The sequence below is a fragment of the Balaenoptera musculus genome, chromosome 15 (assembly GCF_009873245.2).
Source record: "Balaenoptera musculus isolate JJ_BM4_2016_0621 chromosome 15, mBalMus1.pri.v3, whole genome shotgun sequence".
NCBI classification, from domain to species: Eukaryota; Metazoa; Chordata; class Mammalia; order Artiodactyla; family Balaenopteridae; genus Balaenoptera; species Balaenoptera musculus.
Genome location: NC_045799.1, coordinates 77,803,899 through 77,828,262, shown reverse-complemented (window position 1 = coordinate 77,828,262; position 24,364 = coordinate 77,803,899). Strand labels below are relative to the sequence as shown.

At 50.1% G+C, this 24,364-nt stretch overlaps 1 protein-coding gene and 1 long non-coding RNA gene across 4 annotated transcripts in view; one reads left to right on the top strand and one right to left on the bottom strand.

The window, feature by feature from the left end:
• Positions 1-24,364, top strand: part of RCC1L (RCC1 like) — a 45,986-nt gene that overhangs the window by 10,210 nt on the left and 11,412 nt on the right. The window contains exons 2-11 of one of the 3 annotated variants that reach the window (XM_036826110.1): positions 391-520; positions 4,575-4,703; positions 5,552-5,618; positions 6,162-6,213; positions 7,927-8,011; positions 10,539-10,720; positions 13,612-13,699; positions 14,541-14,714; positions 17,105-17,190; positions 23,238-24,038. In XM_036826110.1, coding sequence (XP_036682005.1) covers positions 391-520; positions 4,575-4,703; positions 5,552-5,618; positions 6,162-6,213; positions 7,927-8,011; positions 10,539-10,720; positions 13,612-13,699; positions 14,541-14,714; positions 17,105-17,190; positions 23,238-23,315 — 1,071 coding nt within the window. In that variant the 3' untranslated portion in view covers positions 23,316-24,038. Of the gene's footprint in view, positions 1-390; positions 521-4,574; positions 4,704-5,551; positions 5,619-6,161; positions 6,214-7,926; positions 8,012-10,538; positions 10,721-13,611; positions 13,700-14,540; positions 14,715-17,104; positions 17,191-20,052; positions 20,094-23,237; positions 24,039-24,364 lie in introns of those variants that run through there. The other 2 variants (XM_036826113.1, XM_036826111.1) reach the window with 2 other exon arrangements.
• LOC118881319 lies at positions 18,768-23,276 on the bottom strand. Its single transcript, XR_005016500.1, has 4 exons — positions 23,155-23,276; positions 20,916-22,189; positions 19,189-19,659; positions 18,768-18,851 (listed from the first exon to the last, which is right to left on the bottom strand). It is a non-coding gene; the product is annotated as an uncharacterized LOC118881319 (long non-coding RNA).

Sequence of the window (24,364 nt, the reverse complement as noted above, 5' to 3'; positions counted from 1 at the left end):
GAGAGACACTGTTGTTATCTCTGTTTTAAATAGAGGGAAACAGACACAGAAGTTAAGCAGTGTATCTCAGGTCACACAGCTGGTAAGGGTCTACCAGTTGTAAACCCTGCGGTCTTGCCAAGATTCAAAATAAGGTAGTCTTCAACTTAACTACTCTGTGAGACTGTGTCTTGGTGAATGGGGATGATTTGATACTTAGACCATTGGGTGATTATGAAGATTAAACGAGATAGTACATATCAAACCCTTAACACATAGTAAACGTCCAGTAAATGTTAGTTGCTATAGTAATAGTGTGTGTTCTTGGAATGGATAAACAACCTGTCATTTATTGCTGGGAAAACTTGATGTCATAAATCAGTCAATGCTTTATGGGAATTTTTTTTTCAGATTTCATCTGCTGCCTGTGGCTATGGATTCACATTGCTGTCCTCTAAAACCAAGGATGTTACGAAAGTTTGGGGTATGGGGCTCAACAAAGATTCTCAGCTTGGATTTCACAGGAGCCGGAAAGATAAAAGTGAGCGTTCTCACCTTGGTTTCTCTCTGCTGTGATTGGTCTGAAAAAGCACCCTTTGTTTTTTTTTTTTTAATGTATTTATCTTATTTATTTATTTTTGGCTGTGTTGGGTCTTCGTTGCTATGCGCGGGCTTTCTCTAGTTGCGGTGAGTGGGGGCTGCTCTTCGTTGTGTTGCGCGGGCTTCTCATTGCGGTGGCTTCTCATGTTGCAGAGCACGGGCTCTAGGCACCCGGGCTTCAGGAGTTGTGGCTTGCGGGCTCTGGAGCGCAGGCTCAGTAGCTGTGGCGCATGGGCTTAGTTGCTCCGCGGCATGTGGGATCTTCCTGAACCAGGGCTTGAACCCGTGTCCCCTGCATTGGCAGGCGGATTCTTAACCACTGCGCCACCAGGGAAGCCCCACCCTTTGATTTTTAAGAATATGATTTCATAAACCAAACCATAACAACAGAATAGATGGAGTCTTTAAAGGGATGTTGTTTGAAACCATCTAGATGGGATTATTTTTTAGCTTGTTTGGTAATAACATTGAACCTTTAGGCAGAGGGGCATTTGCTGGTAAGTAAAGGTGTTCTCTTTTATTTAACTTTACTTATTTATTTATTTGGTTGTGCCGGGTCTTAGTTGCGGCTTGAGGGCTCCTTAGTTGTGGCATGTGAACTCTTTTAGTTGCGGCATGCATGTGGGATCTAGTTCCCTGACCAGGGATCGAACCTGAGCCCCCTGCATTGGGAGCGTGGAGTCTTAACCACTGCACCACCGGGGAAGTCCCAGTAAAGGTGTTCTTTTTTGGCCCCAAAGAGATGACCTTTCTTTCCTAGCTTGGAGATCACTTGAAATATTCTACAGTGCTTAGAATATGGTCTAGGGAAAAAATTCAGTGAAATCCTTAAGATGGAAGTTTGATTCCAAATATTTGAAACTTGAATTGTAAAAATGTTAGAAATGATTTATAATGACATTTTAAAAAGTAGATGCTAGCCATCAATATAAGTACGATAAGAAACATTTTTAAAAATAAAGGGAAAATTACCCAGAAATATACTGGACAAGACTTTTTTCCCCCCATTTTTTCCTGTTCCCCATTCATATGCAAATATGTTAAAAATATAATTGATTACAGCATATGTTTTGTTCTCTGCCTTTTTTCACTTAATTTTGTATCAGTATTTTATAAATTAGCATTGAAGTCTTTGTTCGCTGTGTAAGACGCCACATTACATTTTTTTATACCTTTTATTATATACAGAAATGGGCAGAAGAGTATAAGGCATCCCTATAAATTAGCATTGAAGTCTTTGTTCGCTGTGTAAGACGCCACATTACATTTTTTTACACCTTTTATTATATACAGAAATGGGCAGAAGAGTATAAGGCATCCCTATAAATTAGCATTGAAGTCTTTGTTCGCTGTGTAACATGCCACATTACATTTTTTTACACCTTTTATTATATACAGAAATGGGCAGAAGAGTATAAGGCATCCCTATAAATTAGCATTGAAGTCTTTGTTCGCTGTGTAAGATGCCACATTACATTTTTTTACACCTTTTATTATATACAGAAATGGGCAGAAGAGTATAAGGCATCCCTATAAATTAGCATTGAAGTCTTTGTTCGCTGTGTAAGACGCCACATTACATTTTTTTACACCTTTTATTATATACAGAAATGGGCAGAAGAGTATAAGGCATCCCATGTACTGCCATCAGCTGCAGCAATCATCAACTCATGCCAGTCATGTTTTATTCATTTCCCCCACTGTCCCCCTCAACAAATTTGAAGCAAATCTTAACGTTATTGATTTTTTCTTAAATATTTCAGTACATATCTAAAAAAATTAAGGACTATTAAAAAAAATAAACGACATCATTATCACACCTAAAAATAACAAAATAATCTTTTTATTTTTTTTTAAAGTTTTTTTTTATGTGGACCATTTTTTTCTTTTTTTATATAAATTTATTTATTTATTTATTTTTGGCTGTGTTGGGTCTTTGTTGCTGCGCACGGGCTTTCTCTGTTTGTGGCGGGTGGGGGCTACTCTTCGTTGCGGTGTGAGGGCTTCTCATTGTGGTGGCTTCTCTTGTTGCGGAGCACGGGCCCTAGGCGCGTGGGCTCAGTAGTTGTGGTGCACGGGCTTAGTTGCTCTGCAGCATGTGGGATCTTCCTGGACCAGGGCTTGAACCCGTGTCCCCTGCATTGGCAGGCTGATTCTTAACCACTGTGCCCCCAGGGAAGTCCCAATATAATCTTTTAATATCAGATATCCAGTGTTTCTTTTCTTTTCTTTTCTTTTTAACTTTTTTCTCTTTTTGGCTGTGCTGCGCGGCTTGCAGGATCTCAGTTACCCAACCAGGGATTGAACCTGGGCTACAGCAGTGAAAGTGCCAAATCCTAACCACTAGACTACCAGGGAACTCCCCTCCAGTGTTTAAATTGCTAGTTGTCTCATGAATGTCATTAGGTTTTTATTTTATTTTAAAAAATTTATTTGAATCAAGGTCCAGATAAGGTCTGGACATTGCAATTGGTTGATAAGACTTTTAAAAGACTTTTGAGTTTGTGTCAGTCTTTTTCTGCTTGATATTTATTTATTGAAGAAATCATGTTGATTATCCTGTAGAAGTTTCCAGTCTGGAGTTTGCTGAATGCATCCCTGTGGTGCTGTTTAACATGATCCTCTGTCGTCTGTATTTCCTGTCAATTGGTAGTTGGATGTGGAGCCAGATTCCATTTATTTACTTATTTATTTATTTTAAAAAGGAGCTGTAACACTTCAGATTCCCTTTAAATTTATGTATTTACTGCTTCCCAGGCCCTTAGGGGGTCAGTGAAGATAGTAATAGGAGATGTAAGGTTTTAGTATTTTAAAGTACTATATTTTTGCAGCTAATAAGTCTGTATACACTAACAGCATTGTCCAGCGTCTTTGGTTTTGCTTAGAATTACATCATCTTATTGTGATAAATTTGTTATTCCATGCTGATCAAAAGCTCTGTTTGAAAATTATATCAGTCACTAAAAATACTAACAGGCAAGCATAATAATAAGGCCATATATTTGGTAGACAAAATGTTTTCATTTTTTTAATTTTTAAATTTTTTGGCTGCGCCATGTGGCATGAGGAATCTTAGTTCCCCAACCAGGGGTCGAACCTGCGCCCCCTGCGGTGGAAGCACGGAGTCTTAACCACTGGAACGCCAGGGAAGTCTCCAGGACAAAATGTTTTTAAACAGGAGGTTCATAGGGGAAAAGAGAGGGGTCATTAGTGGGGAGTGGGTTGAGAGCCAGTGTGTTTGCAGTTCTTCTTGTTAACTCCAGCCTCCATTATAAATATTCCGAAGCTCATCGTTTAAAACCTACCATAGGAATTCCCTATATAGACCATTCTGGCTTCTTCAGTAGGATTATGAAGAGCAATAATGTTCCTCTTTACAGTGCCTTCTAAAACACTTTCTCCCTTTCTTGCTTATTTAAATATTAAAATTTTCTTTTTTGAATAGATAACATACTTGCATACCTCAGAATCCTAAAGACGCAGTTGAATATATGGAGAAAAGTCTGCTTTCCACCTCTGTCCTCCCAGCCACACAGTTTTTCTCCCTGAAGACAACCTGTGTCAACAGTTTCCAGAATATCCTTCTAGAGAGATTTTATGTATATGCAAGCACATGCATCTATGTATTCTTTTTACTTCCTTTTAATCTAAGTGGTATCATACTGTATATGCTGTTCTTCACTTTACTAGAAATTCTAGTGGGTATTGCAGGAAGAAAATACTTTTCCTTTCCATAAAAATCCAGAAGGTGGCACTTTCCTGGTGGTCCAGTGGTTGCGACTCCGTCCTTCCACTGCAGGGGGTGTGAAAAAAAAAATCCAGAAGGTGTTAAATGACGTGGGAAGGGATTTCTTTAATAAGTGTGCTTTTCAATAACCCAACATGTGATGGAGGCCAAGGGCTGGGAGTGGGGCTGGAGTTCTCGTCTTAGCTCTGCCACTAATGTACTCTCTCAGGCAGTGTAATGTATGTGCACCTTGTCCTTTTCGTTTCAGCGAGGGGATATGAGTATGTTTTGGAGCCCTCGCCCGTCCCACTGCCACTGGACAGACCTCAGGAGACGCAGGTGCTGCAAGTCTCCTGCGGCAGAGCCCACTCTCTCGTTCTGACAGACAGCGAAGGAGGTGATGGGAGAGTGGGGACCGCTTTCCTGCTGTTGGGCCTGAATTGGCTTGTTCAGTTGAGCCACATCTAGTTAGTGAAGCTGTTGGCATTTCCCAAGCAAGTCGGTAGGATGGTTTCAGGAGAGCTGTGTTGGGCAGCCCTTGCTAACTCTTCCGTGTTCTCTGCCCTCTGTGGTTCTTGGAAAACCTCAGGTATTTATAAGTGTGATGGCGCACAGCAAGCAGCCTTACTTTGGCCCCCTGCTCCTTAGCCATGGAGCCACCAAGCTGACCATGTGTGTAGACGGCTTTTTCCCTTGTACTGAAAGCAGCCTGTTTGCTGACACTGCTTCCAGGTGGGGGGCTTCCACGGTCCAGGCTCCTGGCTCACCCCGGCGCTCTCCAGAAGAGCAGTTGTTTCCAGGGGAAGGTCAGCTTGACTAACGTTTTCAAATTTCATTTTTTTTGGCTAAGTGTGCTTTGTAGGAAAAGGCGAAGGTGGTGTTAGGAACTCTTTAAAGAGGGGGCTTGGCATTGGGGGCAGCCCAGTGACAAGTACAGGGAATGGGGGCTGCTGAGGCCTTTCACGGAGTGTGCTCGCCTCACACTGTGGAATTCCTGAGAAGCGCAACCAGGGCCCGGGAGGGGAGATGGAAGGCACGGCAACAGTGGCCCAGGCCTTCGCGGGCAGTCTGGACCCCAGCACACCTGCGGGGGTGCCTGCAGAGGCTGGGAATGTTGGAGAAGGAAGCCAAGGGGCAGCTAGGGTGAGTGGTCGGGCTAGGACCACTTCTGAGACCCCCTCCAGTCCTGACATTTGAGGACTCCGTGAACCTGCAGAGCATTTAACTGGCGGTGTTATCCTTTAGTCTTCAGCATGGGGAACAATTCTTACGGGCAGTGTGGAAGAAAAGTGGTCGAAAATGAAGTTTACAGGTGAGTTCCCGAAAGGACTACCCCTTCCCCAAATTGTGTCAAGCATTAAACACCCCCTGAGTGATTACGATGTGATAGACCCACAGAGCAGTAAAACTCGAGGTTCCTCATGCTGGAGAGGAGCAGTGAGAACTTACTGGAAGGCTGTGGAGAGTATCTTTCCGGTGCAGGTGGTAGGGAGGGCGTGTGAGCGTTGACTGTGATGCGTGGAACTTCTTTGATTTTGTTTGTTATTTTCACCAAATTGATTAACTTAAAAATTCCTCTAGTCTTTAAAAAAATTTCCCTCTAGTTCCTCACATTACGCTGGTAGGTCTAAACACCAGTCAGAAATCTGCAGCGTATTAAAATCACCAAAGGATTTTGTTTCATTTTACTTTCATGCCCAGACCTACCTCTTCCTTATATTTGACCTTGAGAGTTTCCCTAGCGTTGCTATGTGTGTGGGGAGGCTGCTAGTTGGGGTGACGGGAGGGGCCAGAATCGCACAGTGCTTATCATGACCATATCTTTTGGTTCTCCCCAAATTGCTCCTGGCTGTAGCGAAAGTCACAAAGTCCATAGGATGCAGGACTTCGATGGACAGGTGGTCCAGGTAAGAGACGTGGGCTGAGAACCACTGGTCCCGCCCCGGGGGGTGATTTTGAAAGGGTGAAAGTTGGGTGAGGTGATGGCAAATTGTTAGGGGGATTTTCTGAATTAATAAATTATTGTAGTAAATATTGCCTGCCTACTATAGGCCAGGATTTACGCTAGCTTGTGGGGATACAAAGTTTAGTAAAAATTGGGGAGGGCGGGTAACACTCTAGTGGGAGAGGCAGGTTATAAAAACTAGCTGTCTCAGAGTATATGAGGACTGTGTGTGTTCCAGGCTGCTTTATCTTGTACCCATGCTTGGGTACAGTGCCTGGCATATGGTAGATACTTAAATGCTTAAATATGTAAATGAGTGTCTACCGAAAGCACCAGAAGGAGAACAGGTACGTCTACCAGGCGTGGAGTGGGAGGAGAGACAGCGTCACGGAGGAGGTAACCGAGGAGCTGACCAGCTGGACCGGGGTGGGTGGTAGGAAAGGTGTTATGGCAGAAGGAGCCGCCTGAAGGCTTGATGGTGCCGAGAGCATGCAGCGTGGCTGGAGTGTGGTGTGCCTGCCTGCGGTGGGGCGGGGTGGAACCGGCTGGAAGACGGGTTGAGAGGGGACGATGCGCGGTCTTGTTCACCTCATTAAGGAGTTTAGACTGCGTCCTCTTGGTGGTCAGGGGCTGCCAAAGGTTCTAAGCAGGGCGAGTGACAGCCAAGTCACAATCTGTTTGAGAAGATAACTTTGGCCATGGAATAAAGTTGAGGGAGGAGGTGAAGTCCAGGTGGGACGCTGTGGGGAGAAGGGACAGGTGAGGAGACATAAGGAGAATTGACCAGATTCGAGGCTTGATTCGATGGGCAGGGAGGGAGCTAGAAGGAGCCAAGTGTGACTCCACAGGCAGATGGGTGGTGCTGATGTCCTTGGCCCGGATGGCAGAGTCCCGGAGCAGGGGAGGTGAGGGGGAGGTGGCGAGGGGATTTGTTTTCAGGGTGGCAGTGGAGTGCAGTGTGCATCTTGCCCAGGCTTCAGAGCCACCTTGATGCGAGTTCAAGTCCCTGCTTGTCCACATGTTAACTGGGTGACTTGGGGCAAGTTACCAAACTTCTCTGAGATTCGGTTTCTTACTGGGTGGCCTTGGTCTTTGACTTAGCGCAGTGCCTGGCGTAAGGAATGTTTGCTAAATGGTGCTTTTCATTAGGCAGTTAGCACAGTAGGTCTGGGACTCAGCAGAGTGGTTGAGACTGGAGATGACCGCGTGGCGGTGGCAGCAGAAGCCGTGGGGGTGGGTGCCATCTCCCAGGAAGTGTGCAGAGCTAGGAGGGCAGAGGGCAGACCTCAGCGGAGGATTCCAGCCCTGAAGGGTCCGAAGTGGAGACTGAGCTAGTGACAAAGATGGGACACTGTTGGGGGGTGGGGAGAGGCTTATGGAGGAGGGAGCGGTTCCTCAGGTGGCATCGGGTGGAGGAGCTCTCGGCTTTGCTCCTTAGGACACCTGGCACTGTTCTTTTTTTTAGCAAGAGCAGTTTCAGGGGAGTAGGAGACACAAGCTGGGCTGCGCTGGAATGAGAAAGAGTCAGATGTGGAGCAGAGCAGGACAGCCTACCGGCCCAGCCCCCTTGGCACTCAGGAGCGGTGGGGAGTGGTGCCCGGCTTTGGGCACTTGGACCAGGACACCGGCTTCCAAGGATTCCTTCTCACCAACCTCACCTCTGTTTGTGTGATAGGTCGCCTGCGGTCAGGACCACAGTCTGTTCCTGACGGATAAAGGAGAAGTGTATTCTTGTGGATGGGGTGCGGATGGGCAAACAGGTAGCGTCCCTTCCACCCCCGCCCCCCTCCCTGTGGGATGGTGCAGCTGCCTTCATCCGACTCTACCCTCTCCTGTCACTTCCTGGGAACGCTGTTCTCTTGTGTCCCCTCCCATCCCCCTCACCCCTGGCTCCCCGGATTGGATAGAGGATTGGAGAGTCCCGCAACAAGTCTGAGTCTTTTAAGAGACAAATGCCACCTAAAGGGAGCTCGATTTTAACTCATTTGAGAAGAATGTGATTAAGGGAGGGAGGAATGAGGGATAAGCTTTATCATCCTTGTATATTTTATTTTTCTGTGTTTGATATTTGTCTGAAGGGAGGACCTTAAATTTAAGATTTAAATCTTGTGTAAATCCTCTATAATCCTGCTACCTCATCACATCATCTTTGTTCCTTGACTCGTGTTTTCTCCCAAGTCCTTGCTCATATGTGAACATCTTTTATTGTAATCATAGCAGAGGTGTGATTTTTTATCCTTGTTTTATCATTAAATTTACATGAAACATTTTTCCATGTTGGTATAATTTTCAGTTGCAGTTTTTAATATTTGTATCGTACAGCATCAAACTAATGTACCATAAGGTGAATTAATCATTTTATCAGGTGATTATTCATTACCCTGTTGTCAGGAGGCATACTTTTTGGGGGGTGCAGTAGCTATTGGAGATACGACATTTGTCATGTACAGACATCTAGCTTTTTCTTTCATTTGGATTGTTGCCCTAGATAAATTCCCAGGAGTGGGTGAAAGGATTCGAATATTTTTATTTTCAGAATGTGTTGTTAAATTGCTTCCCAAAAGTTTTACTAGTTTATATTGCCATCAGCAATGTATAGAAGTATCAATTTAATCATAACCTCTCTAGTAGTATTGTCAATTTAAGTGTCCTAATTTAATTACAATGCCAGTTTTTAAAATGTGCATTTTTTTATCTATAAAGTGGAAGCTTCTTTTTATTTTTTAAAATCTTGGTGTGGGTAACTTTTAAAAATCAGCTTTTTATGAAAAGAATGAAATTGTTGATACATTTTGACAGCGTAGACCAAGGAATATGGTGAAAAGTGAAAGTCCCACTCGCTGGAGATAACTGTGGTTAACAGTTTCCTGGTGCCATTCCAGAAGCTCCACTGTCACATGGCCTCACTGCCCTTGCTTGCCAGGCGCTGAGTCCAGCCCCACGAGCCCCCTGCAGCCCGTTCTGGAGCCTGTCCTCCTCTGTGCTGCCACTGTGCCTTTGCACATGCTGTTCCCGTAGCCTAGAATGCTCTTTTATGCTCTCCTTTTCATCCTGTAGGCCTCAGCTTCAGGTTGTCTCTTCAATGAAGGCTCCCCCGACCATTCTGTCTAAAGCAGTTTCTATCTCAGCATCCTATTTCTTTCATAACCCTTCAACATTTTGAATTACTTTTTAAAAATCTTTTTTATTATATATGGAGTACATAATAACAGGGTTTTGCCTGTTGCCGAGGGGTGCTGCCAGTCTGACACTGCTTTGGGCCCCTTTGAGAAAGCCTGGTGCAAGCACGCGTCTGTGGTTCAGGGTTCTACCTTGGTCCGCTGCCCAGGGGTACTCTCCATTGCAGTGCTGATGGTGACATTTGTCCTCCTGGCAAGCCCCGTCTTTTCCTCTGGTCACTGTGTACCACACCAGTTTGCCAGTTTTGATTTGTTGTAGTTGGGGGATGGTGTGGGGCGGGGGCTGAGGTGGGATGGGCTCTTAGAGATTTCTTTTATGTTCTAGCAAGCCCAGCAGTGCATTAGGAATTGCTTGTTGTAACTTTGGTTTCCCAGTGCATATGGAAGTTATGTTTACACTACACTGTAGTCTATTAAGTGTGCAATAGCATTGTGTCTAAAAAATGTACGTATCTTAATTAAAAAATACTGCCCCCCAAGTGCCAATCATCATTTGACAATACAGGGTTGCCACAAACCTTCAATTTGTAAAAAAAAATGCAGTATCTGTGAAGTGCAGTAGAACGAGGTGTGCCTGTATGTAATATACAAGGCCTGATAGGTTCATTGTGTGTTGGTGTTTCATCCTGAAAAGGTATCTAACTTGAATCAGACTTAGAAAATATCAAGGGTTTTATTTATTTATTTGTTTGTTTATTTATTGAAATTCTATTTATTTATTTATTTAGGCTGTGCCAGGTCTTAGTTGCGGCACGAGGGATCTTCGTTGCTGCACGCGGGATCTTTTAGTTGTGGCATGTGGGATCTTAGTTCCCTGACCAGGGATCGAACCCCGGCCCCCTTCATTGGGAGCGCAGAGTCTTAACCACTGGAACACCAGGGAAGTCCCATCAAGGGTTTTAAAAGTAAACAATTACTATGATGTTTTTCCCTCTTCTGAGAGAACATGGAGAAGGAAGTTGTACAGCATGTAGAGTAACAGATTAGGATTTTGAGTTGATGTTTGCAAAGTGCTTAAAACTGTGTTTGACACATAGTAGGTCAATGCAAGTGTTTGTTAAAAGAATAAACAATTAAAAGTAAGTAACACAGTTTTCCATTGTTCCAGGTCTGGGTCACTACGATATCACCAGCGCGCCCACCAAGCTGGCTGGAGACCTTGCCGGAGTGAACGTGGTCCAGGTGGCCACCTGCGGGGACTGCTGCCTGGCTGTGTCGGTCGATGGCAGCCTCTTCGGGTGGGGGAACTCCGAGTACCTGCAGCTGGCCTCGGTCACGGACTCCACACAGGTACGACCCCACGAGGTCCTCTGCAGCCGGGGCTGGGGGTTTGGAAGTAGAGTGTTAAGGATATTTAGAAGGGATCCTTCACGAAGGGGTGATGTGTAGGGTGCCGTGTAGGCCTCACCTGTGCTACGGCTGCCTCTTCAAGGGGCCGAGTTCTTGGCGATCTCATTGGAGCCTGGAAAGAAAGCTTAGATGCAAAAGCCATCATTATCAATACTTCGATGAGATAGTCCTGGTTTAGAGCAGTAGTTTAGGTATGGCTGTGTGCCCTGTCTTGTTCTGAAAGGGATGTGAGGCTGTTTACATAAGGTCCTGTGATGTCACAGTCGGCCTCTTGTTGCCATCTAGTGTGTGTACCCCCGAATATACAGATCTGAGGTGTGCACCTTGATGAAGACACCTGTGCGGCCCCTAGATCATGCAGTAGGGCATTGGCAGTCCTGCTGGTGGCCTCTCCCTGTCACACCGTCAGTACAGTAACAGTAGGGTTTTAAACGTTTTATTAAGGAAAATTCCAAATGTAAGCAAAAAGTAGACCTCACTGCATAATTAATCTCTGTATCCATCATCCATGTTCAACAATTACCAATTAATGGCCCGTTCAAAAAAATAGGTAATTTACTGTTTTAAATTGTGTGACTTAGTGGTTTTTAGTATATTCTCAAGGTTGTGCAACTGTCCCCACTAATTCCAGAACATTTTCATTCACCCTCCCCACCCTGCTCTCCAAAAAGCCCCATACACCTAATGGCCAATCTCGTTGCATCTGTAATTCCATCTGCTTCTCTGTCCTGCATTATTTTGAAGCAAATCCTAAGACATCATATCCATAAATCAGCATGTATCTCTAAGTGATAAGGACTTAATATCATCAAACTTCTGACAACATACAGAAGGGTTTTAAATATATATTAATAGATAAAGAGATATGCATAGACGGATAAAGATAGCTAATTGGATGAAAAAATTCATTCTCTGTGGTCTGACACAGTAGCTAGAAGTGGCTGCAGCTTTGGCTGTGAGCTCTCTAGTAGCCAAAACGGAGACGAAAACGTGGTCGTTGAAATGATTCATTGTTTCCATAAGATAAACAGCAAATAAAATGTTTAGAAGAGGGACTGGGCTTCTGGATAGCAAGGCCTGAGATCAGTGTCTCCCACGGCCTTCCTGTGAGGGCAGAGCCAGGGTCATGTCGTCATTATCTGTGCTGCATGACAAAGGACCCCACCACGGAGCGGCTTAAAACAACACACATTTATTGTCTCACCGTTTCTGTGGGTCAGGAACCTAGGGGTGGCTTAGCTGGGTCTCTGGCTCTGAGTCTCTCAAAGGCTGGTGTCACCTTGGGGTTCACCTTGGGAAGGCCCTGCCTCCGGGCCCGTTCCGGTGGTTGGCAGCAGGGTGTAGGTCCTCGTGGACTGTTGGCCCTGGGGCCCCAGGTCCTCGCTGGCGCTTGGCCAGCTCACAGTGGCCGTCCAAGCCTTCCCGGGCTCCTTGCCATGCAGGCTTCTCCAAGTCGCGGTTCACAGCGTGGCTTCAGCCGAGTGAGCCAGTGAGAGGGCGAGAGAGCGCGTCAGTGAGACGGAAGCCAGGGCTTTGTAAGTTCATCTTGGCAGTGCCTTCCGCTCACGTGTGCTGGAATTCTGTTCTTTAGAAGCAAGGCACTAGGCCTAACCCCCACACACAAGGGCGCAGATTATCCGTGGTGTGACTAGCACAGACGGGTCATTTGTTTCGGAAGCAGCCCACCGCATCCATGATCTTTACGTGGTCCGAGCCTCATCCTGTCGGTGACAACAGTGGTGCGTTTGCAATGGCTCTTTGCTGGAGCGTTTCTCAGCCTTTGCCGAGGGCCTGTGCCAGAGCCCAGTTGGGTAGAGAAGCTGTGAGAGCCAGGCAGCAGACGCCAGGCCAGGCCAGCGGCCTCGCGCCGTCTCGGGTCAGTAAGCCCCTTTGTTCCTTTGGAGTCATCTTAGGGACTGTTACCCTCCAGCTGTCTCCATTTGCAAGTGACTCTGAAAAGATTCATGGCTGTCACGGAAGCACTTAAAATCTGTCTTGCAAAGTTATTCCTCAGTAGGGGTGCCAAGACCAAATCCTGCTGGACAGCTAAGTTGGCCACACTTCGTTCTACCAACCCCTGACCCTCCCATCTGTCACTCTGAGCAGAAGTGCCACTTGGCCGTCTCTAGGCACTGCAAGTTCAGTACATCCCGGAGTGAATTCATGCTTATCCTGACATCCTGGCCCTTCTCCCTTGTTACCCATGTCCACTCACATTCCCCTCTAGAAATCACGTCCCTCTCCCACTTGGAACCCTTACTGCCTCGTTGTTGTGCTTAGGATAGAGACCAAATCCTAACCATGATCAACAGCACCCTGCGTGATTTGCTTTCCCTTCTCCCCACCGGCCTCTTACAAATACTCCCCCTTGTCCCCCTGCTTCAGCCACTCTGACCTTGTTTAAGCTCCTGAACGTGCCACACTCACCTTGCTCCCTTTGCACGTCCATCTCGCTGCCTTGGGATTTCCTTCTCTTCTCCCCTGGCCCGCTTACTCCTGATTGCTCCTCCCCGCACACCAGATCAGGTTCCCTGACACTCACGCCAGGGACCCCTGTGCTCTCCTTCGTTGCATTCAGCACAGATCCATCCTGTGTTAGTTTTGGCTGACATCTGCCTCCCCCATTGGACTACAGTCTGAGAGCGGGACTGCTTCTCCTGCTGCCTGTCATCTTCCCAGCACCCAGAAGAAGCTTAGCATGTGTACGACGTTCAGGAGATACATGGGGAGGGAATGAATGAACTGGGGCTTATCTACTCGGTACGTGAAACAGTATTTCCAAGTTCTCGCTGGTTTGTCTTCCTAACAGTGTGGACCCTTCCTTTGATCAGGTGAACGTCCCCCGGTGCTTGCCCTTCTCAGGAGTCGGGCGGGTGAAGCAGGCTGCGAGTGGGGGGACAGGCTGTGCTGCATTAAACGGTGAGACCCTCTTGCAGGCAGTTGGTTGCGAAGCTGTGGGTGGGTTGGGTGAGGAAGAGTTGGTGTCCACTGGATTCAGGCTGTGGTTTTCAGTGCGGGGAGCACGGTTGTGGGAAGATCTAGTTAGTTTAGTTCAGTTAATAGAGGGTGAGGGTGACATTCTTGACAGAAGGATAACAGCCGTGACTTATAGGTCGACGAACAGCCAGCGTAGAGCTGAGTAACTATCCAAACCTCTGGAGTGGCGGATGCACTACTGCGCCCTCTCCCTACGCCTGGGCCAAAGCCCCCAGGCCTGCCTTCTCCAGAGAGGCCGTACCAAGAGCCACGGGCACACAGGAGAAGAGCCTTAGGGTTCAGGTACTGGGAGCCAAGCCCCTGGGATTAAACGTCTGGCACCACTGATGAGTAGTAAACTTTTTATGACCTGAAGATCATTACGAATTTTAGAATCTGGCCAGAAGTTGTGTGTGTACTTGGCTTGGTCTTCTGATCCGTGTGAGACGTAGAGCTGTTAGGAAAAGCTGCCCCTCTAAGGCTCTCCTGTGTTCACGTGGGGTTTGTGGCTGATTTATGGAGTGAACCCGTCCAGCACACTCAAGATGTAGGACGTTTGTGTTGTGAGATTGGTTAGCTGGCTAGACATACTCCACAAGCAAGAATTTGAAAGAGGAGAAAAGAAACGTTATTTTAAATGTCAACATGTTCTTGCCAAGCAAGAAGAGGGGAAAAAAAAAAGTCCATGTGGATATAATGCATCTTGGTGGTGTGGTTCAGATTTCTAGCGAGGGAGGGCTGCACTTGGTTTGACTTCCTGACCGTTGTTTTTACTGTAATCCAGGAGAAGGACATGTTTTCGTCTGGGGCTATGGAATTCTTGGGAAAGGACCAAACCTCATGGAAACTGCCCTTCCAGAAATGATTCCACCCACTCTCTTTGGCTTGACGGAGTTCAACCCAGGAGTCCAGGTTTCCCGCATTCGCTGTGGACTCAACCACTTCGCCGCCCTCACCAGTAAGTGACCAAGCGCGTGTGGCCCCAAGGCCTTACCGAGCTTCACCCTCTCAGGTTCAGCCCCAAACCCTGGGCCGCTCTCAGTTTCCATCCATCCAGCGGAGTGGCGCCCTTGTGTGGATATTTAAAGAGAGCAGCCAATCCAGAAGTTGTTTGGCTTGAGGTGGTCTAATGTGTGTCTCCTTTTCACCCGGGAGGTTTGTTTTCAGTTCATTTGGTTTGTGGTTAGGCTGGCGTTGCAGTGACTTTTCTCAAGCGGATGCAGTTGGTGGTGGGAGAGGGGACCCTCGAGTGGGCTGGGCTGCTGGGGGAGACCCGCGGAGGTTTGGTACGTCCGCGGTGGGTGAGCAGGAAGTGAATGTGGGGGGCTTCATCCCGGTCCCTGGCCAAGCCCGACCCTCATCCGAGCCAGGAGCGTGGGGCGGCAAGAGGCACATTTGTAAGACTGTCCTGTGGTTTTGAGGGGGTAGATGTGCCTGGTTTCTCCACAGTGCTGGGGGGAGTGATCGAAGGGGGGCTGAAATGGAGGTTTTCTCAGAGGGTTGCCCAATTACCAAGCCATGACATACAAAGTTACTCTGCAGACCTCCCGCGTGTCTGCGCTTCTCGATTACAGCTCTCATCCCACCACTGCGGCTGTCGGTTCAATTTGCTCCTCGTGAGTTGACTTGAATAGTAAGAAGGAACTAAATTTCATTTTGTGATTCTCAAGTAAATTCAGTTTTTCCTTGCAATTTAAAGACCATCTTGTCTCACGGCAAGCTGTTGTTTCCTTTAGAAACATCTGGGCCGGGACAGTCGGTTTGGGTTCCCTGGCCTCGTGCTAACGTGAGGACTGCTCCAGACGAGCACCGTCTGTTGCGGAGTCCTCGCTACTGTTCAGTCACTGCGTTTCAGGGTTTGGGGCTTGAGCAGCGGCGGCTGCAGCGTGGGCCGCTGTGGCGGTGCGTGGAGTGTTGTCTGTGCGCTGAGGCGCTGGGTGGCAGCAGTGGTGACCGGCGTGGAGGACCCCTCACGCCCCCCTCGCTGGGTCAGCCACCTTCATCTGCAAATGCGTGTGTCACATTGGCGTTTTAAAGCTATTTTGATGTAGCAGATAGAGTCAGTGTGGGCGAATTCTGGAGGTAACAGTAACCTATTTCCCCAGTGTTTAAGGCTTAAACTATGTGCAAAGTACACGTACTTGGAAACCCGTACGAAGCCTTTGACTAGGGTAGATTGCTTTGTCTGCTGTCGTGCCATGAGGCCATTTGGGGTCACACTGAAATGAAATCCTACCTAGGTTTCCCCCAAGACCCAACAGCCGCCCTCCAGTGCCAGTGACTGTTCCTCGGTAGAGGGCGCCTCAGAGCCTGGGCTCCTCTGGTTTGCCCTGCGGTCTGCTGACGTGCTGGGGGCCAGACTGAATTGTTCTGTTAAACACACCTGTGAGGTGGAAGACCAAGGACGGCAGCGAGACCAGAGGGCTCTGCCAGCGCGTCGCGGAAGGTCCCGTATTTAATCAGCCGGTTGTTTCAGTCCCGGCTCCTCCATGTCTTCCCTTCTTCTTCCCATGACCAGAGCCTTCTGCCAGAGGGGGCTGGGAAATGGGGGCTCTGTGCTGAGGGTGCCCCAGGCTGGTGTGGACGGAAGTCTGCGCTGAGGGCCCTGCCCGGTCTGAGGGTCCATCCTGGAGCCGGCGTTCCCAGAGCCCCAGTGTGGATTCAGTCTCCTGGCCTGCCCCGACAGCACCCTGCCTGTCCTTTTCCTTCATGGCACTGTTTACAATTTGAAAACATGCATTGGGTGGTTTAATAATTTGTTTAATTTTCGCTCTTCAACTAGCTCCAGCCCCGCGAGGACAGGAACATGCGTGTCAGTCCCCGGGCTGTCCCAGCTCCCAGCACACAGATGTAGACTCGGCCCAGACAGGCGCCCTGTCACCGTGTGTCACTTGACCAAATGCTCCTGAGACGTGGAGACCCAGACAAGACATGACAAATTGTCCTACTTCTCACTCTGTCAGGGCGTGACCAGGATTTGAGGATGCTGAGATTTCAGGAGTTGTGGAGGGCAGGGTTCGGTTGGACATAACTGGGCGGTGAGGGTGTGTGTGTAAGGGCCGCACAGAGCGGGCCGTGTGCAGGAGCCCCTGGGCCCACCTCCAGGCATGTGTTCATCTCCCGTGAGAGGGACCCAGCATGAATCTGGGCCGGGACGTGTTTTTGGTATGGGGATGGTACTGTATACTTGTCCCCTTAGAAGAAAGCATTAATGCCTGGGAGAAACTGAAGTTTAACTTTGATCTTTTTGTACCTGGTTCTAGAAAGCCTATTCTCATGACCCTTCCTCCTCTTGGAGACTTGCTCTTGGCCTCAAGCCCCAACCAAGCCGTTTTTCTTTATTTGCAGACAGAGGAGAGCTCTTTGTGTGGGGCAAGAACGTCCGAGGGTGCCTGGGAATCGGTCGCCTGGAAGACCAGTACTTCCCGTGGAGGGTAAGGCTGGGCCGGGTGGGCGTGAGGGCGGCGTGCCCGCAGGGCAGACTCACCTGACGCAGCAGACCGGCCAGCACCGGGCCTGGGCTTCCAGCCCCGTGGTGCCTGTAGGAAGCCTCCTCGGAGGCTGGCCTCGGGCACACGGGTGCCTCAGGGAGCAGTGAGCTGCAGGCCGGTGCCTCGGGGCTCCGAGAGGGAGAGGGTTGAGATGAAGAAGTGGACGTGCTGGGAGCTGTTTACAGCGGCCCGTGGAGAGGAATGTTTTACAGCGAATTTAACAGAAAGCGGGATGTTTAATGTTCAGAGTGCCTTACCACAGCCCTCAGAGTGAAACATGAAGGCTCTTCTGAGGGGAGGGTGCAATTACACAAAAGGCTCATTTCAGAGTTAAAGGGGAAGAGGGTTCCTTCTTAAGTTGTAGTTTATCTTAGTGTCGTTTACTAAGTCAGTTCTTTAAGTTCTTCAAAAAAAAAAAAAGGCTATTTATTTTTTTGAATACAGAACATATGGACGTGGTACGAAATGTATTATGAAAAATAAGTCTCCCATCTCTTGTCCCAGAGGCAGCCACTGGTTCTGGTTTCATCGTCCCCTTCCAGAGATAGCCTCTGTGTAGAGGAGCAGGTGCTTGTGTGCGTGCACGCCTGTGTGTGTGCACTTGCGTGTGTTCGCGTGTGTGTACGTGCCTAAGTGTTTTCTTTGAAGGTTAGGTTTTTTTTTTTTTTTTTAAATTTATTTATTTGTTTATTTTTGGCTGTGTTGGGTCTTCTTCGTTTCTGTGTGAGGGCTTTCTCTAGTTGCAGCAAGCGGGGGCCACTCTTCATTGCGGTGCGTGGGCCTCTCACTATCGCAGCCTCTCTTGTTGCAGAGCACAGGCTCCAGACGCGCAGGCTCAGTAGTTGTGGCTCACGGGCCCAGCTGCTCCACGGCATGTGGGATCTTCCCAGACCAGGGCTCGAACCCGTGTCCCCTGCACTGGCAGGCAGATTCTCAACCACTGTGCCACCAGGGAAGCCCGAAAGTTAGGTTTTAACGTGTTTTGAGGTTGTGTAAAGCATTTTTAAAAAAACATGTGTAAAAATGCAAAAGAAATGTGTAATTAAAAAAAAAAATAAGGGGGACTTCCCTGGTGGCGCAGTGGTTGAGAATCTGCCTGCCAGTGCAGGGGACACGGGTTCGAGACCTGGTCTGGGAAGATCCTGCATGCCGCGGAGCAACTAAGCCCGTGCGCCACAACTACTGAGCCTGTGCTCTAGAGCCCGTGAGCCACAACTACTGAGCCCACGCGCCTAGAGCCCGTGCTCCGCAATGAGGGAAGCCACCACAATGAGAAGCCTGCACATCGCAACGAAGAGTAACCCCCGCTTGCTGCAACTAGAGAAAGGTCACGCGCAGCAACGAAGACCCAACACAGCCATAAAGGAAGGAGGGAGGGAGGGAGAGAGAGGGAAGAAAGAAGGAAAGAAAGAAGGAAAGGAAAGAAAGAAAGAAAAGAAAGAAAGGAGGAAAGAAAAGAAAGAAAAAGAAAGGATTTATCGGTCAAAAACCCACAGAAAATGTTTCGAGGCACTTACTTTGGTATTTTAGGGGCTCTTTCTCTCAGCCCTCCCCTTGGCTGCTGGCTCCCCTGAGCTCGGCAGGCCCTGACTCCAGTGCTTTCTCTAAGAGAACACATCAAAAGGGAGACTTTAAACTTGTTGGAAAAAAAATGACTGTGGCCCAGAGTTGTTCCCAGCCTGGCTGGTGCTGACCCGCTTGTCCCCTGGGGACCCCAGCCCGGGTGAGGAAAGGCGTGGAAGCGGGTGGACCTCGGCCGGCAGCTCAGGGAATACGGAGCAGTTAGAATCCTGCTCGTTCTCTTGGGGGCTTCTCGCAGCCCTCTCTTTAACACCCCCCACCCCCCACCCCCGCAAGGGACTTCCTTCTGAGGGGCAGCTGGGGAAACGGCCAAGCAGGTGGGTTTTGAATGAATGACCGTTGTGACTAGGGGCTCCCCACCTGCCTTCATTTCCTCCCAATTAGAGCGAAGATCAGCTGTGAAATCAGGTTTGAGAGCGTTTTCGTTGTCCAAGTGGCCGGGCCAGGCTTGGCCTCTGTGGTGGGGTGGCAGGCCTTGGGGCGGATGCCCCGTTGGTCAAGCCGGACCCCTGCGCTAAACATCCCTCTGAAGTGTCGTTCCCGGCCTCCATGCCATCAGGGAAAGGGCACTCTGGTCTGTTCCCGTGACGGCTGCTTTCATGCCCCACACCATTGTCTCCCCTTGTGTGTCTGTGGAGCTCCTTCACCCATGTGTCACCTTTTGGTCGGGAGGATGGCGCTGAGGTCCGTGCCGGCTCCAAGATGCGAGGCTGGGGCTCTGGGAGAGTGGTGGTGACAGGAACCAGGTTTTCGATCAACTAGGTTGGATTCCTTAAAGGTTAGTCTCTTGTTGGGTAGTTGGACCTTTCTCCAGTCTGTTCTGCTGTCTCACTTAAAAAAAAAATTGCAGGTGATTTTTATTCCTTAAACACTATTTTCTCATTAATCTTAAGTAGGGGATATGTTACATCATTTAAAAAGTATTCCAAGAAAGAAAAAAAAAGAGTAAAGCCACATTTGTAGCTCCTACAGTGGTATTAACTAGTTATTCTTAGACTTACTTACAGAGCCTGGGCTTTTCTGATGATTCGTAGGCCTAGGAAGTGACATCTGAGTCACCTGATTGAAACCTCTCCTCCTGGAAGCTGTCCAGGATGTTTTCCTCCTCCACACTGATGCTCAGAGCTCAGGGAGGTTCAGTGATTCCTTTAAGGTCACACACCTAGTAAGACGTGGAGGGCTTCCCTGGTGGCTCAGTGGTTAAGAATCTGCCTGCCCATGCAGGGGACACGGGTTTGAGCCCTGGTCCGGGAAGATCCCACATGCCGCGGAGCAACTAAGCCCGTGCGCCACAACTACTGAGCCCGTGCACCACTACTGAGCCTGCGCTCTAGAGCCCACGAGCCACAACTACTGAGCTCACGTGCCACAACTACTGAAACCCACGCGCCCAGAACCCGTGCTCCGCAACAAGAGAAGCCACTGCAATGAGAAGCCTGCACACCGCAAGGAAGAGTAGCCCTCGCTCACCACAACTAGAGAAAAGCCTGCGCACAGCAACAAAGACCCGATGCAGCCAAAAATAAATAAATAAATAAATATATTTTTAAAAAAAGGCGGAGCCAAGAATGAGACTCAGAATTTCTGACTTTAAGATGTCACCATGGTCCCCCTCCTCTGCGAGGGCCTGAGCTGGGCTCCCCTGGAGTCCCCACAGTGGAGGGAGGGCGAGGCAGAGGTGGGGACCCTCTGCCCGATGGCAGCCCTGCGGGCCTGGGAACAGGACACTGGGGAGAGCTTTCGAACGGCCCTACCCCCACCCAGGCCATGCCCTCACTTTCCATCACACATGACCGCCATTCTCAGGGCCCGGAGCTGTCCCGGGGGCCGGTGCTTTGCACCGTCTCTCTTATCCTCAGAACAGCCTGTGTAGGTTGGGCTGCCCCCCAGCCTGCACCCGTGCACACTGACTGACTTCAGGATTCAAAGCCGCTGGCCCAGTCTCCCGGCTGCGCAGTGGGTGGGCTGCGACGTGAACTCGGTGCTCTGAGTGCAGACTATGCTTCCCCCTCACCGTGCGCCTCTCTGGTGGGGCTTGGGTTGGAGCACAAGCTGGGAACCCTCTGCTTGCTGGGCCTCTTTCTTACCTGGCTGCTTCAGGAGCCACAGGCCCCGGCAATTCTGATGCCCCAGGGGAGGGCGCGCCGCAGGGGCTGGACCTCCTCGCAGGCTGAGCGGCTCCCCTCCGGGGTGTGGCCTGGCTTCTGGGCGCCGGGCAGGGCATCTCGGGTGCAGCTGAGTGGGGACACGGCAAGTCCGGTGGCCGGATCACAGCTGGTCCAGCGCTCCTCCTCTGCCGTCCTCTGTCCTTCACCTGGGGGGTGTGTGTCTTGGGAACTTGTCCTTGTGCAGAGAGCTGTTCCTACACTGATTCTGCTGAAACTTTTCAGAGTCACTCAGGCCAAATATGGTTCGTTTTCTGGAACTGTTTGCCTTTGCAACAATGTGAGTGTAAACTGGTTTAGAATAGAAACTCCTTTTAACCCTGATGAGGCCACAAATAAAACGTGGCTGAGGGCAGCCTTCTCTCGGACTCAGTTCAGAGGCTGCGCTGAGAGGCAGTTGGCGGGGGGGGGGGGGGCTGGGGCCTTGGGAGCCACCTGCTGCTCCCCAGGGAGGCTCCTGGGGCCGGCGTCAGCCACGACCATCGCCCCGGCGAGTCAGCCAAGGCGAGGTGGCTCCCTCTGCTTTGGGTTCTGATGGTCACAGCCCTTGGGGAACAAGGACAGAGGTGCCTAAGTGTGACAGCTCGGCCGCAGGTCAGCACGGAGAGTGGCCCTTTCCTGGGGGAAGGTCAATAAAGGTGCTCTCGTGGCCCGGGGAGGTTGCTAGGAGCTCACCTGGCCTGGTCAGCCCAGGCAGCATGTTTTCTTCTGCTTCTATGGCCAGCCTGGAACGCTTTCTGCAGCTCTGGGCCTTTGCGATGAGCTGAGGGCACCGCTGCATGTTTGTTCAGTGATTTCTGTAACAGGTTTTGCTGAAGGCGTTTGTTTAGGGACGGGTGAGTAGCACGACTTGGTTACTAGCATCCGTTTGCCTTGTGGCCGGGAGACCCTAATGGACTTGTCTCTGAACGGTTGACGTTGCTGCCTCTGGGCTTTTAGGGCAGGCCATCTGGACGAGGCCTTTCCCTCCAAAGCTCAGTAAACTCCGCAGGCTGTTACAGATCCCTCTCCAGCTGTCACGCTGCCCCGCTGCGCGCTGCCACTGGGGAGGGACGGCAGGATTCGGGTCCGGTCAGAAGAGCAGCGTCAGCGTCCTGGCAGGGACTGAGGGGGAGGTGCAGGTGCAGGTGCGCCGTCTTCGAAGTTGCTCCCTGAGGAGACACTACGCTCGCACCAGCTTTCTGCGTCTAGAATCTCTGGAAAGACAAGAAACCAGTTAAAAGTAGTTTCCAGTTCAGAGGGAAGGTGGGGAGCAGGGCATATGATGACAGGGTGGCGTCCAAAGGTATTTAATACCTTTTCTTCTTTTCTACTGAATGTCATTTTCTATCGTAGCCACGTGGCTATCACCTATTCAAAGTAATAATAGTAATAATAATAACATTTATAATAATAATACAACAAGAGGAGAAAGCAAAGTGCCCCTCTCCTGGAGAACTGGGTGGCTGTGTGCACCTGGAGATCCCACCTGTGTTGTGGGCACCATGGAGTTTGGCGGGAGGGGGGTCTGTCTCCACGGCCCAGCTGTGGGACAGTGAGAGTCACCTTCCGGGCCCGCAGGCTGGAGCCTCCACACCCGCACGAGGCTGTGTGCACGCCACCCGGAGGGCTGGGCCTGCCTGGGAAGAAGTGGTGGCAGTGTGGGTGGCAGTGTCGGCAGGGCTGCCAGCCAGGCCTCTGGCACCTTCTGAGACGCAGTAAACACCCCTCCTCCGGGGTGCACAGGACCTGGGAGCAGCCTGCCTGGGTCTGGAGCTGACGGGTAGAGCGGGTGAAGACACTGGGCTGGGAGGCCTCCTTCCCACAGTGGACCCTGAGGGCAGCGCAGGGCAGGAGGGTTTCTGGAGCTGCTCCAGGGAGCTGTCTGGTGACCCCTGGGAAGGGTCACTGAACAGCTGGCTTGAGCGCAGGTTGACCTCTGGGGAGTCACACATGGGGAACGGCCTCTGTGGGGTGTGCACGTCCCAGGACGGTGCATGCAGGGTCCGTGCGTATGCCCAGAGCGGCCTCTCGGGGGGGTGTTGCCCTGGTCTGGGTGGGGAGTCAGGATGGCCCTTCCCACGGTGGGTGCATCTACCCTTCCCAGCAGACCTGCTGGGTGGGCGTAAGCACCCCATTTCCAGGTGAGGGAGCCGAGGCTCAGAGCGGTTAGGTCACTTACCCAGAGCAGAGCCAGGGTCAGGCCCTTGTTCGGCCACCGCCAGGCCATCCCTCCTCACGGTGTGCTGGGTCTTGTCTGTTCAGGTGACGATGCCTGGGGAGCCTGTGGATGTGGCGTGTGGCGTGGATCACATGGTGACTCTGGCCAGGTCCTTCATCTGAACCTCCTGCCCGACCCGCTCGAGCCAGGCCTTGGCCTCAGGACCGCCTGGACTGCGCAGCAGAGGCAGCCGCTGGGGCTCTGGATGGGGCCCGAGAGGGTCGGGGCCCTCCGTGTGGTGTGCCGCGCTCCCCTGCGGCCCGGAGCGGTGTGACTGGAGGTGCCGGGACGGGGTCCCCCCCCGCCGAGGGTGAGACGTGCTGCACTCAGCACAGATGCCGCCGTTATCGGCCGAGCCCCAGGGGTGTGCGGCCCCGGCAGGGCGAGGATGATCTGCTCACCTCGGCTCCTTCTGGGGAACACACGGCAGCTTCTGGTGTCACGTCTGGTCTTTGGAAAGCTTAGCCCGCTCAGCCGTCCCTGCTTGCTGCTGGGACACCAGCCGAAACCCCTCGCACCGGGGTTCTCCCTGGAAATGCCAGTGGGCGCCAGCCCAGGACCCTGTGGGCCCACGGCTCTCAGCAGCCTTGTAACCATTCTTACTGCCTGGCTTGGAAGACTTGAGAAGCCCCCTCGGGAGGAAGAGCGAGGCCACATTCTTGTGGGCCAAGGGCTCTGAACACATCCTGCGAAAGCTTGGCTGGAGTACTAGCCTCGGAGAAGGAAAATTCAGAAACAGTGACAAACATTTGCGTTAGTAGTTAACTTGTCTTTTTCTTTAAAAACGTCTTTTAAAAATCTCTTTCTTTTGGAATAAAGTCTATTTTCTGCTTTTTCGTTTTTAAGAACTGGAGAGGCCTTTTTATTTTAACCTGATCATTTAGAGATTAGCTTTCAAAAACAAGGCTTTTGGTAAAGAGGCAACTAGAAACCAGTGAAAAATACTCTAGAAGACAGTCCCACTTGAAAACTGTTTTCTGACCAGAGTCTGCTCCCGCAGTGCAGTTGGGAGAAAATGATGAAGTATAAAACCAACTGGGCAGTCATGTTGCAAAGCAGGCTCTCACGGTTTGCCTACATCCCCCATCTTTTATTCATTCACTCAACAAACATCTACTGTTGTACCCCATACTTGTCGGGTACTGTTGATCCCACTGGGTCACGTGGTGGC